General features: G+C 41.2%; 1 protein-coding gene across 2 annotated transcripts in view; it reads left to right on the top strand.

Moving 5' to 3' along the window:
- Nucleotides 1-13,224, top strand: part of LOC139565830 (solute carrier organic anion transporter family member 1C1-like) — a 74,005-nt gene that overhangs the window by 48,158 nt on the left and 12,623 nt on the right. Inside the window, exons 4-9 of one of the 2 annotated variants that reach the window (XM_071386435.1) lie at nt 3,591-3,723; nt 7,738-7,871; nt 8,067-8,213; nt 8,876-8,974; nt 9,682-9,930; nt 10,153-10,317. In XM_071386435.1, coding sequence (XP_071242536.1) covers nt 3,591-3,723; nt 7,738-7,871; nt 8,067-8,213; nt 8,876-8,974; nt 9,682-9,930; nt 10,153-10,317 — 927 coding nt within the window. Of the gene's footprint in view, nt 1-3,590; nt 3,724-7,737; nt 7,872-8,063; nt 8,214-8,875; nt 8,975-9,681; nt 9,931-10,152; nt 10,318-13,224 lie in introns of both variants that reach the window. The other variant, XM_071386434.1, reaches the window with a different exon arrangement.

Raw genomic sequence — 13,224 nt, 5'->3', positions numbered from 1 at the left:
CCTTTGCTATGAGACTCGAAATTGAGCTCAGGTAGACCCTGTTTCCATTGATCATCTTGAGCTGTTTCTACAACTTGATGATTGAACATGATTTGTAAGGCACACACCTCTCTATATAAGGTCCCACAGTTGACAGTGCATGTCAGAGCAAAAACCAAGCCATGAGGTCGAAGGAATTGTCCGTAGAACGCCGAGACAAGTTTGTGTTCAGGCACAGATCTGGGGAAGGGTACCAAAAAATGTCTGCATTATTGAAGGTCCCCAAGAACACAGTGGCCTCCATTATTTTACTAGGCAAGTCAGTTAAGAACAAATTTTTATTTACAATCACGGCCTAGGAACAGTGTTTTAACTGCCTTGTTCAGGGGCAGAACGACAGCTTTTTACCTTGTCAGCTCAGGGATTTGATCTAGCAACCTTTCGGTTACTGGCCCAACGCTCTAACCACTAGGGTACCTGCCGCCCCTTAAATGGAAGAAGTTTGGAACCACCAATACTCTTCCTAGAGCTGGCCGCCCGGCCAAACTGAGCAATTGTGGGAATAGGGCCATGGTCAGGGAGGTGACCAAGAACCCGATTGTCACTCTGATAGTGCTCTAGAGTTCCTCTGTGGAGATGGGAGAAGCTTCCAGAAGGACAACCATCTCTGCAGTACTCCATCAATCAGGCCTTTATGGTAGAGTGGCCAGACAGCAGCCACTCCTCAGTAAAAGACACATGACAGCCCGCTTGGAGGTAGACTAAAGACAAGATTCTCTGGTCTGATGAAACCAAGATTGAACTATTTGGCCTGAATGCCAAGCGTCACGTCTGGAGGAAACCTGGCACCATCCCTACGCTGAAGCATGGTGGTGGCAGCATCATGTTGTGGGGATGTTTTTCAGCGGCAGGGACTGGAAGATTAGTCAGGATCGAGGCAAAGTACAGAGAGATCCTTGTTGAAAACCTGCTACAGAGTGCTCAGGACCTAAGACTGGGGCGAAGGTTCACCTTCCAACAGGACAACGACCCTAACCACACAGCCAAGACAATGCAGGAGTGGCTTTAAGACAAGTCTTTGAATGTCCTTGAATGGCCCAGCCAGAGCCCAGACTTGAACCCAATCAAACATCTCTGGAGAGACCTGAAAATAGCTGTGCAGCAACGCTCCTCATCCAACCTGACAGAGCTTGAGAGGATCTGCAGAGAAGAATGGGAGAAACTCCCCAAATACAGGTGTGCCAAGTGCTTCAACAAAGTACTGGGTGAAGGGTCTGAATACTTATGTAAATGTGATATTTCAGTTTTTTATTTTTAATACGTTGTGTAGTTTGATGAAGGAAAATAAAATATTTAATACATTTTAGAATAAGGCTGTAACGTAACAAAATGTGGAAAAAGTCAAGGGGTCTGAATACTTTCCGAATGAACTGTATATTATTTACAACAATATATTGAAACACTTGCAAAATACATTGGCAGTTCATTCGGAAAATACATGTTTATATTTTTCTATATTAATATATTATTGAAAATATCTGTTATTGAAATCAAAATACTACTCATATTACAGAGGAAGCGGTAAAGCTTCATATGACACAAATTTTTGCTTTGTAGCACCTACAGATGAGACATTATGGAGTCTTAAGGGAGGCTAAAATGAAAGAAATATGCCAAGTTTGATTCATTATTTCTCAATTATGTTTTTAGATACAAATATGTCCTTTTTTTGTCTGGGTTTCGTGAGGACTCACTCTATAGTGGGAATTAGGAAACCAACGTTGCCACTATGTTGTAAATCACCATGGCAACACACTTACAGTTGAAGTCGGAAGTTTACATACACCTTGGCCAAATACATTTAAACTCAGTTTTTCACAATTCCTGACATTTGATCCTAGTAAAAATTCCCTGTTTTAGGTCAGTTAGGATCACCACTTTATTTTAAGAATGTGAAATGTCAGAAAAATTGTAGAGAATTAATTATTTCAGCTTTTATTTCTTTCATCACATTCCCAGTGGGTGAGAAGTTTACATACACTCAATTCGTATTTGGTAGCATTGCCTTTAAATTGTTTAACTTGGGTCAAACGTTTCGGGTAGCCTTCCACAAGCTTCCCACAATAAGTTGGGTGAATTTTGGCCCATTCCTCCTGACAGAGCTGGTGTAACTGAGTCAGGTTTGTAGGTCTCCTTGCTGGCACACGCTTTTTCAGTTCTGTCCACAAATTTTCTATAGGATTGAGGTCAGGGCTTTGTGATGGCAACTCCAATACCTTGGCTTTGTTGTCCTTGAGCCATTTAGCCACAACTTTGGAAGTATGCTTGGGGTCATTGTCTATTTGGAAGACCCGTTTGCGACCAATCTTTAACTTCCTGACTGATATCTTGAGATGTTGCTTCAATATATCCACATAATTTTCCTTTGTCATGATGCCATCTATTTTGTGAAGTGCACCAGTCCCTCCTGCAGCAAACCACCCCCACAACATGATGCTGCCACCCCCGTGCTTCACGGTTGGGATGGTGTTGTTCTGCTTGCAAGCCTCCTGCTTTTTCCTCCAAACATAACGACGGTCATTATGGCCAAACAGTTCTATTTTTGTTTCATCAGACCAGAGGACATTTCTCCAAAAAAGACGATCTTTATCCCCATGTGCAGTTGCAAACCATAGTCTGGCTTTTTATGGCGGTTTTGGAGCAGTGGCTTCTTCCTTGCTGAGCTGTCTTTCTGGTTATGTCGATATAGGACTTGTTTTACTGTGGATATAGATACTTTTGTACCTGTTTCCTCCAGCATCTTCACAAGGTCCTTTGCTGTTGTTCTGGGATTGATTTGCACTTTTCGCACCAAAGTAGGTTAATCTCTAGAAGACAGAACACTGAGCGGTATGACGGCTGCGTGGTCCCATGGTGTTTATACTTGCGTACTGTTGTTTGTACAGATGAACGTGGTACATTCAGGCATTTGGAAATTGCTCCCAAGGAAGAACGAGACTTGTGGCGGTCTATAATTTGTTTTCCTGAGGTCTTGGCTTATTTCTTTTGATTTTCCCATAATGTCAAGCAAAGAGGCACTGAGTTTGAAGGTGGGCCTTGAAATACATCCACAGGTACACCTCCAATTGACTCAAATAATGTCAATTAGCCTATCAGAAGCTTCTAAAGCCATGACATAATTTTCTGGAATTTTCCAAGCTGTTTAAATACACAGTCAACTTAGTGTATGTAAACTTCTGACCCACTGGAATTGTGATACAGTGAATTACAAGTGAAATAATCTGTCTGTAAACAATTGTTGGAAAAATGACTCGTGTCATGCACAAAGAAGATGTCCTAACCGACTTGCCAAAACTATAGTTCAACTGTACATCAATTAGAGGAATTAGGCATTGTGATTGTGAATAAATCGAAGCAGACCATTGTATCAGAGCTTGGGTCAGTTCCATGTCAACTCGACAATTCAAGAATCCATTCAGGAACGGAATCCAAATAGAGTTGTAACTAGAATAATTTCTAAATTGTATCTCGATTCATCAGATTTGTCAATTTGAGAATTTAAATGGCAGCTAAGAACAGTCAAATTCTGTGTCTGTCTGTCCCCCTACCAGGTAACCTGTTGGTGATAGCATTCGTGAGTTACTTTGGTGCAAAGCTGCATCGGCCCAAGATCATAGCCATGGGCTGTGTACTGATGGCCGTGGGAACATTCATCATCGCTCTGCCACACTTCCTCATCGGACGGTGAGGTTTTACTGACTTTTATTTTGAAGGAGGATTAACTTACAATGCTTGCGTTTCCAGCTTCCTTTTCAAATAAAATGATCACATACACATATTTAGCAGATGTTATTGTGAAATGCTTTTCTGAATGCACTTGTGGTACAGTAAGCTAAAGCTTATCTGGATAAGTGCGTGCCTGTGTGTGTACTCTAGTCTGAATCACGTTTCCAGTTATCCTGTGTTTAAGGGAAATGTCAGTCTAAAGTGCATTCAAAAAGTATTCAGACCCCTTGACTTTTTCCAATTTTTTTTACAGCTTTATTCTCAAATGTATTAAATCTTGTTTCCTCATCAATCTACACACAATATCCCATAATGACAAAGCAAAAACAAGTTTTTAGGAATTTTTGCAAATGTATAATAAAAATGAAAAATGGAAATATCACATTTACATAGTATTCAGAACCTTTACTCAGTACTTTGTTGAAGCACCTTTGGAAGCGATTAAAGCCTTGAGTCTTCTTGGGTATGACGCTACAAGCTTGCCACACCTGTATTTGGGGAGTTTCTCCCATTCTTCTCTGCAGATCCTCTCAAGCTATGTCAAGTTGGATGGGGAGCGTTGCTGCACAGCTATTTCAGGTCTCTCCAGAGATGTTTTATCGGGTTCAAGTCCGAGCTCTGTCTGGTCCACTCAAGGACATTCAGAGACTTGTCCCGAAGCCACTCCCGCGTTGTCTTGGGTGTGTGCTTAGGGTCGTTGTCCTGTTGGAAGGTGAACCTTCGCCCCAGTCAGAGGCCCTGAGCGCTTTGGAGCAGGTTGTCATCGAGGATCTCTCTGTACTTTGCTCCTTTCATCTTTCCCTCGATCCTGACTAGTCTCCCAGTCCCTGCCGCTGAAAAACATTCCACAGCATGATGTTGCCAACACCATGCTTCACCGTAGGGATGGTGCCAGGTTTCCTCCAGGCCAAAGAGTTCAATCATGGTTTCATCAGACTAGAGAATCTTGTTTCTCATTGTCTGAGAGTCTTTCATTTCCTTTTGGCAAACTCCAAGCGGGCAGTCATGTAACTTTTACTGAGGAGTGGATTCCGTCTGGCCACTCTAACATAAAGGCCTGATTTGGTGGAGTGCTGCAGAGATGGTTGTCCTTCTGGAAGGTTCTCCCATCTCCACAGAGGAACTCTACAGCTCTATCAGCATGACCATCGGTTCTTGGTCACTTCCCTGACCAAGGCCTTTCTCCCCAGTTTGGCCGGGCGGCCAGCTCTAGGAAGAGTCTTGGTTGTTCGAAACTTCTATTTAAGAATGATGGAGGCCACTGTATTCTTGGTGACCTTCAATGCTGCAGAAACGTTTTGGTACCCTTCCCCAGATCTGTGCTTCGACACAATCCTGTCTCTGAGATCCACGAACACTTCCTTTGACCTCATGGCTTGGTTTTTGCTCTGACATGCACTGTCAACTGTGGGACCTTACAGTGCCTTGCAAAAGTATTCATGGCATTTTTACTATTTGGTTGCATTACAACCTGTAATTTAAATTGAGATTTATTTAGTTTTCATGTAATGGACATACACAAAATAGTCAAAATTGGTGAAGTGAAAAAAATAACTTGTTTCAACAAAGAAAATACCCCAAAAAATGGAAAAGTGGTGCGTGCATATGTATTCACCATCTTTGCTATGAAGCCCGTAAATAAGCTCTGGTGCAACCAATTACCTTCAGAAGTCACATCATTTGTTAGATTGGACACAGGTGGACTTTATTTAAGTGTCACATGATCTCGGTATATATAAACCTGTTCTGAAAGGCCCTAGAGTCTGCAACACCACTAAGCAAGGGGCACCACCAAGCAAGGGGCAATATGACGACCAAGGAGCTCTCCAAACAGGTCAGGGACAAACTTGTGGAGAAGTACAGATCAGGGTTGGGTTATAAAAAAATATCTGAAACTTTGAACATCCCACGGAGCACCATTTAAATCCATTATTAAAAAATTGAAAGAATATGGCATCACAACAAACCTGCCAAGAGAGGGCCGCCCACCAAAACTCCCGAACCAAGCAAGGAGGGCATTAATCAGAGAGGCAACAAAGAGACCAAAGATAACCATGATGGAGCTGCAAAGCTCCACAGTGGAGATTGGAGTATCTGTCCATAGGACCACTTTAAGCCGTATACTCCACAGAGCTGGGCTTTACGGAAGAGTGGCCAGAAAAAAGCCATTGCTTTAAAAATTAAATAAGCAAACACATTTGGTGTTCGCCAAAAGGCATATGGGAGACTCCCCAAACATATGGAAGAAGGTACTCTGGTCAGATGAGACTAAAATTGAGCTTTTTGGCCATCAAGGAAAACGCAATGTCTGGCGCAAACCCAACACCTCTCATCACCCCGAGATCATTATCCCCACAGTGAAGCATGGTGGTGGCAGCATCATGGTGTGGGGATGTTTTTCATCGTCAGTGACTGGGAAACTGGTCAGAAATGAAGGAATGTTGGATGGTGCTAAATACAGGGAAAATCTTGAGGGAAACATGTTTAAGTCTCCCAGAGATTTGAGACGGGGATGGAGGTTCACCTTCCAGCAGGACAATGACCCTAAGCATACTGCTAAAGCAACACTCAAGTGGTTTAAGGGGAAACATTTAAATCTTGGAATGGCCTAGTCAAAGCCCAGACCTCAATCCAATTGAGAATCTGTGGTATGACTTAAAGATTGCTGTACACCAGCGGAACCCATCCAACTTGAAGCAGCTGGAGCAGTTTTGCCTTGAAGAATGGGCAAAAATCCCAGTGGCTAGATGTGCCAAGCTTATAGAGATATATCCCAAGAGACTTGCAGCTGTAATTGCTGCAAAAGGTGGCTCTATAAAGTATATATGGGTGGGGGCCTGGTGGTTAGGTTACCTTAGGGGGGGGGGGTGAATAGTTATGCATGCTTAAGTTTCCAGTTTTTTTGTCTTATTTGTTTGTTTCACAGTAAAACATATTTTGCTTCTACAAAGTGGGAGGCATGTTGTGTAAATCAAATGATACAAACCCCCCCAAAATACATTTTAATTCCAGGCAACAAAATAGGAAAAATATTAAGGGGGTGAACACTTTCGCAAGCCACTGTATATAGACAGGTGTGTGCCTTTCCAAATCACGTCCAATCAATTGAATTTACCACAGGTGCACTCCAATCAAGTTGTAGAAACATTTCAAGGATGATCAATGGAAACAGGACACATCTGAGTTCAATTTCGAATCTCAAAGCAAATGGTCTGAATACTATGTGAATGTGATATTTCAGTTTTTATTTTATTTTATACATTTGCAAAGATTTCTAAAAAGCTGTTTTTGCTTTGTCATTATGGGGTATTGTGTGTAGATTGATGGGGGAAAAATGTATTTCATCCATTTTAGAATAAGGCTGTAATGTAACAAAATGTGGAAAAAGTCAAGGGGTCTGAATACTTTCCGAATGCTCTGTATTTCTGTGTGTTTGGATAATGTCTGGGAAAGGACAGATATCACTGTGACTCTGTAGTGATATGCTAATATACTGTATTTTGTACATATTTTATATGTTGTATACCATCGTTTGTGGGCTGACGCATGGTTGTGTGTTTTATCATGTGTTCTCATTAGCTTGGCTTGGTCATGAAAGTTTGATCAGTCAGAATGTTTAATCCCTCCCACAAGATGGGAACATAGTGAATCTTAAAGAATATATGCTGCACTGTATTGAGTCTCTTTACTGAATGCCAAGAGAAGTTTTACTATATGCATTTTTACAGCTGTGTGATGTTTTCCGAAAAACACATTGTCGCCAATTGTTTTGTATTTTACAGGGGAAGCCAGGAAAGCTTCTTCCTATCGTTAGTATCGCGTATAACATGATGTGCTTGAATGTATAAAACGTTGTTTCCTAAGTGTTTCATTGCACTCATGTTCTGCTTTGTCTCTGTCCTCTCTAACTGTATAACGTGGTGCTTTCTCCCCTCCCTTCGCTAAACAGTCGCATTGGTGTTTTGTACGCAGCTATAAGTTCGAAACGTCAATCCGATCGTCAGTGAATTCAACCAATAACCTCTCTCCATGTCCAGCGCGTCTGTTGTCACCCGCCGCGCTAGCTTCGGGTGACCCGCTTTCTAAGGGACCAAGCACAGGGACAGGTGTGTCACCTAAACACACGCACACATGGTCATGTGCATACATGCATGCAACCACGCAAACACAAACCCACGCACACACAAATGTACGCACACAAACACACACATGTACTCATGGATACACACGGATACGCGTGCACACACACACACACAAACAGTGCTGTAACTATTCTCTCTCTCCTTCCCCCTTCCCAGTAGGTTGTGAAGGAGAGTCCAACCTCTCCATGTGGATCTATGTGTTCCTGGGGAACGTCTTACGAGGGATTGGGGAGACTCCAGTACAGCCCCTTGGGATCTCGTATATAGATGATTTCGCCAGGGAGGAAAATGCTGCATTTTACATTGGTAATAGACCAATTGGAAAAACAAAACACATTTTAGATAATGTCACTGTGCATGATTTGAAGTACAATATGTTACGTAGATCTGACAATCTGATTCATACACTAAGGGTCCGATTCAATCAGATCCGCTTCAGCCAACATCCGCATAGCTGGAACTGCGTTAGAGCTGTCAAATCCACAAGTGGCTCCCAGCTTTACATGCAAAGCAGACATTGCCATTGCCAGTTACATTAACAGAAATCTCATGCAGCCTTTTTTACAAGTTTGAAAACTGGAATGTGAAATGTAATCTACATCTCGATTAGGATAATAAAAAATTGTCATTATTTAGATTTATGATTTTTCAATTTGAGTGTAATTATTTCTATATAGCCTACACTTTCTCGTTCTGAACTTCTAACTCAAGTGGGGCTGCTCACTACCAAAACATCTGCTCTGCAGGTGTGTGCTATCGCTGGTTAATGCTAATTTAGCTCTTTGTGATAACATGAATGGACAAATGCTCCAGATAAGCAGAGGCATCTCTTTGACCTTTTAAAAATCACACACACCCGTCTTATTGTTTACTGCCTAATGGAACTGTCTCTGGGTAGTATAATAAATAAATTGCTGTGTGTGTGCGTGTGTGCATGTGCGTGTGTGTGTGTGTCTTTCATATTTCAGGCTGCGTTCAGACCATAGCAGTCATTGGTCCTGTGTTTGGCTATTTACTGGGATCTCTGTGTGCCAAAATATACGTGGACATTGGATTTGTCAACATGGGTGAGTAACCGGTATCTAGCGAAACACTGAGTATTCTGTCTAGGCCGCCTACACACTTTTGGACTGTAATAGTGAGTTCTCCAGTTTAGACAGAGACAGGGCATACACCTCTGTTCTGTTACTATTAGACTAACAAACAGCGCTCTGAGTTAAGTTCATTGTCGTTCCTAGAGTGCACTCGCTGACTGTGTTCAATAAGTGTTATGTTATGTATGCTCATGCTTCTAGATTCTAGGTTATCAGACTAATTGAACTAGTGTGCTCCAGAACACTGCGCGGTGACGTCGCTACTAAATTTGAGTAACCAATATAAAGCAGGAGAGATGGTTAAGATATGCACAAAAAGCAGCTGTGCTGTGCTTGTTTTTTCTCTCCAGTAAGTCTTGTCGCTAGGAACGTTGCTAGTGTACTCATAATGTATTTTGTCCCCAACAGTCACAGCTCTCTCTCTGTGCTTGTCCTCCCTCTATAGAGACTATCACCATAGCCTTCTCTTGTTATATGTATGTATTGACATGTATGTGTAACTGATAGATGCACACACACACTACATGTTAATGTTTTTAAATGTATGTATATTGTAAAGTATTTTGTCTGTAATGTATTTTTCGTTATATATCGGACCCCAGTAAGACTAGCTGTCACCCTTGTCGTCGGCTAATGGGGATCCTAATAAATCAAATTCTGTGTCTCCCCTCGCTGTATAGAGAGTATCACCATAAGCCCTGGTGATGCTCGTTGGGTGGGGGCCTGGTGGTTAGGTTACCTTATAGCTGGGGTGATCACCCTGCTTTCAGCCATCCCCTTCTGGTTCCTGCCCCGTTCCCTGCCCATCCCGTCAGACCGAGGCCCAGCCCAGTGCACCCCGGAGCAGACTAGCTTCATCAAAGACTCCCCTCTCCTGGAGCATAAGTACCAAGCCGACGAGCCAGCTGGCTTTCTGGAGATGGCCAAAGGTATTTTGTTGAATGGGGATGAAGTTGGAACATTTTCTGGTTTAGATTATGATTGGAGTTTAAAAAGGCTTTTTCAAAGTCTGGTCAGGTAAAATGGTATATTAAATTCAGGTTGCTTTGGGTGAAATTACCATAGTATGGAAAAAGGTAGACAAAAATGACCTTGACAACTGATGATGTTGTTGACGAGTGATGATGTTCTGCTGATTGTTTTTAATCTAGATTTCATACCAACGTTGAAAACCCTCCTGGGGAACCCAGTGTACTTCATCTACCTGTGTGTGACCATCATTCAGCTGAACTCTCTCATCGGCATGGTAACCTACAAGCCCAAGTACATAGAGCAGCATTACGGACAGTCAGCATCAAAAGCCAATTTCCTGATGGGTACGTAACGTTGGCCAATCATATAGCTTATATGCCTTGATCAGTGTTGGGGACCGTTACTTTTAAATGTAACTTGTTACGTTACAACGTTATTTACTATGGAAAGTAACTTGTTACATTACTTCTGCGTTACCAAAAACAAGTGTCTTTTGACACTATATAAATGAGTCACCCCGCAGTGTTTGTCATTATACCCTGATGAAGACAGCTTGTCTGTTGAAACGTTGGACATAACATTTTTGCATCTAGTGTGCGGCTCTCCTTCATTTTTTTAAGTGTTCCACTCCGCTAGCTAGCACCTCTTTCTTTCACCTCTTGGTCCATCTTATAGGCCCAGTGCAGTCGAAAGCATGTTTTTCCTGTGTTTTATATATATTTCCACACTATGAGGTTGGAATTATACTGTGAAATTGTGAAAATGATGATAATACCCTTTTAGTGTAAGAGCTTTTTGAAAAGACAGCCTGAAATTTCGGCCTGTTTTGGTGGGATGGAGTTTTGGCCTTCCATGGTGACATCACCAGGCGGTAAATTAGTTAATAGACCAATAAGAAAGAGTTCCAAACCGCTCTGCCAATAACAGATCGTTTTCCCCTCCCCGCTCAGACCACTCCCAGACAGTCCTAGGTAAATTCTTGCTTGAGAAATTGGTCTTTGCTAAGAAGCTATTTTTGTTTCTTTTTGACCACTTTAATTGAAAACAATCACAGTAAGGTACTTAATTGTTACTCAGACATGATTTGATATTGAGATGAAAACAGTTGTGTTGGACCTTTAAGGGGCTATCAGAATTAGCTTTATGCACACTAGTTTTAAATGGCGAGACTCTGACGACCGATAGGCCTTGTGCAAGGGTAGGCAACTAGATTAAGCCACCGGAGCAGATGGTTGGGGTACAGGAACATAATTATAATCATTTGTACACTGCAAATTGACCACAACTAAGCCCAAAAAGAGGTTGTATTTGAAAATGATAATAATTTCATACCATGATTATATTGAGACACGATCACATTTTTATTACATTTTTATTTGGGAATACTTAAGAACAGATTTTCTAAATTAAACTCTTTCATCTGAAGTCCTTGTGATTTTACAGTGTTCTTTACCCCCAGAAAATCACTTTCGGGACGGTTTAGGCCCGTGGGCCACATGTTGCCGATCCCTGGCCTAGTGGCTACCGTAAAAAATGTGCCTTTCGTCCGTAATCTATAACTCTGGCCTATACCAGCTCAAATAATAATGACAGATTAAATATCTCCTTTACAATTCTTTAATAAATACATTATTTTGTTGAATTATTTACACATAAGTAAAAATAATACATACAATATACAGTTCCTCCAGAAAGTACTCACATCCCTTGACTGTTTCCACCACAGGACGCCTGTATCTTTGTAGTGGCTGGGTGTATTGATACACCATCCAAAGTGTAATTAATAACTTCACTTTTTGCTTTTTATTTTTACCCATCTACCAATAGGTGCCCTTCTTTGTGAGGCATTGGAAAACCTCCCTGGTCTTTGTGGTTGAATCTGTTTTGAAATTCACTGCTCGACTGAGGGACCTTACACTTATCTGTATGTGTGGGGTACAGAGATGAGGTAGTCATGAATAAATCATGTTAAATTAAGATTCCATGCAACTTATTATGTGACTTGTTAAGCACATTTTTACTCCTGAACTTATTTAGGCTTGCCATAACAAAGGAGTTGAACACTTAATGACTCAAGACATTTCTGCTTTTCATTTTGAATTAATAAAAAAACAAACATAATTCCACTTTGACATTATGGGGTATTGTGTGTGTAGGCCAATGGCACAAAATCTCCATTCACACCATTTTAAATTCAGGCTGTTTTTTCAACAAAATGTCAAGGGGTATGAATACTTTCCGAAGGCGCTGTATAAAACTAACTGGGCACAGTAAAAGGAGAGCTCAAATACAAGGACAACTGGCTACCAATCTGTTTTAAACACAGATACAAACTTGGCAGAGAGATATGAAAACACACAAGTTAACACGAGCAATAGCCCTTTCCAAACATGCAATTCATGAACCACAACAACCAGATTGTCTAGATACCAATTAGTTGTATTATTCTCATAGAAGTTGCAGCAGCGTAGCCTTCTCAAAAGGACAACGTATGCACGTTCCAACATTCAGAACTCAAAGTCAAAAATAAAACACCTTGTTGATTCATTTCACTGCTTTCCTCTAAAGTAGCGATTAACGTTATACGGCGAAAGAAAAAGTCTAAAGGTGCTTCTTGATATTTAAAGTGGAGTTCTTCGCAGCGGACAGGCACTTATCTCCGGGGCAGAGTTAGCATTTTACTGACATGTTCCTGTCCTTTTCCCCTTACCAATTCAAAGTAATGCGAATTCTTCCACCATGCAAAGGCTATTGTCTCTGCCATCTCACTAGTTAGAAACAACAACAAAAAAAATGAAATAATATTGTAAAATGAATGACTTATTTGAAAACGTAATTAAGTAACTGATTAATTAAATAGAAAAATGTACCTGTTAAATTACCCGTTACCACAAAATAAATACTTTGTAACGCGTTACCTCCGACACTGGCCTTGATTCCTAGTCCAATTTAGATTGGAAACTTGAAAGGACTCTCTTCAGGCATAGATAAGCACATGCATACAATATTGTTAAGACTCGATCAAGCAGTAGGAGGTCAAAGGGCGCTGTTTTATTGAGCTATACAATGTGTTTTGATTCAACCCTCAAATGTAAATGCTGATCTAAATAGGCCTCATGCTCCACTATTGACCTGACCATTGCATGCGGTGTATGAAAGGTAATGCAATATCTAGCTTAACTACAGTAATAGTACGGATAGATCAAATATGGTATCTGTACATTGATGTATGAAAAAGACCAAGAGCTTTG

This window comes from Salvelinus alpinus, chromosome 37, assembly GCF_045679555.1.
Source record: "Salvelinus alpinus chromosome 37, SLU_Salpinus.1, whole genome shotgun sequence".
NCBI classification, from domain to species: domain Eukaryota; kingdom Metazoa; phylum Chordata; class Actinopteri; order Salmoniformes; family Salmonidae; genus Salvelinus; species Salvelinus alpinus.
Note: the sequence above shows the minus strand (reverse complement) of the source record. Positions and strands in the feature narration are given on the sequence as shown.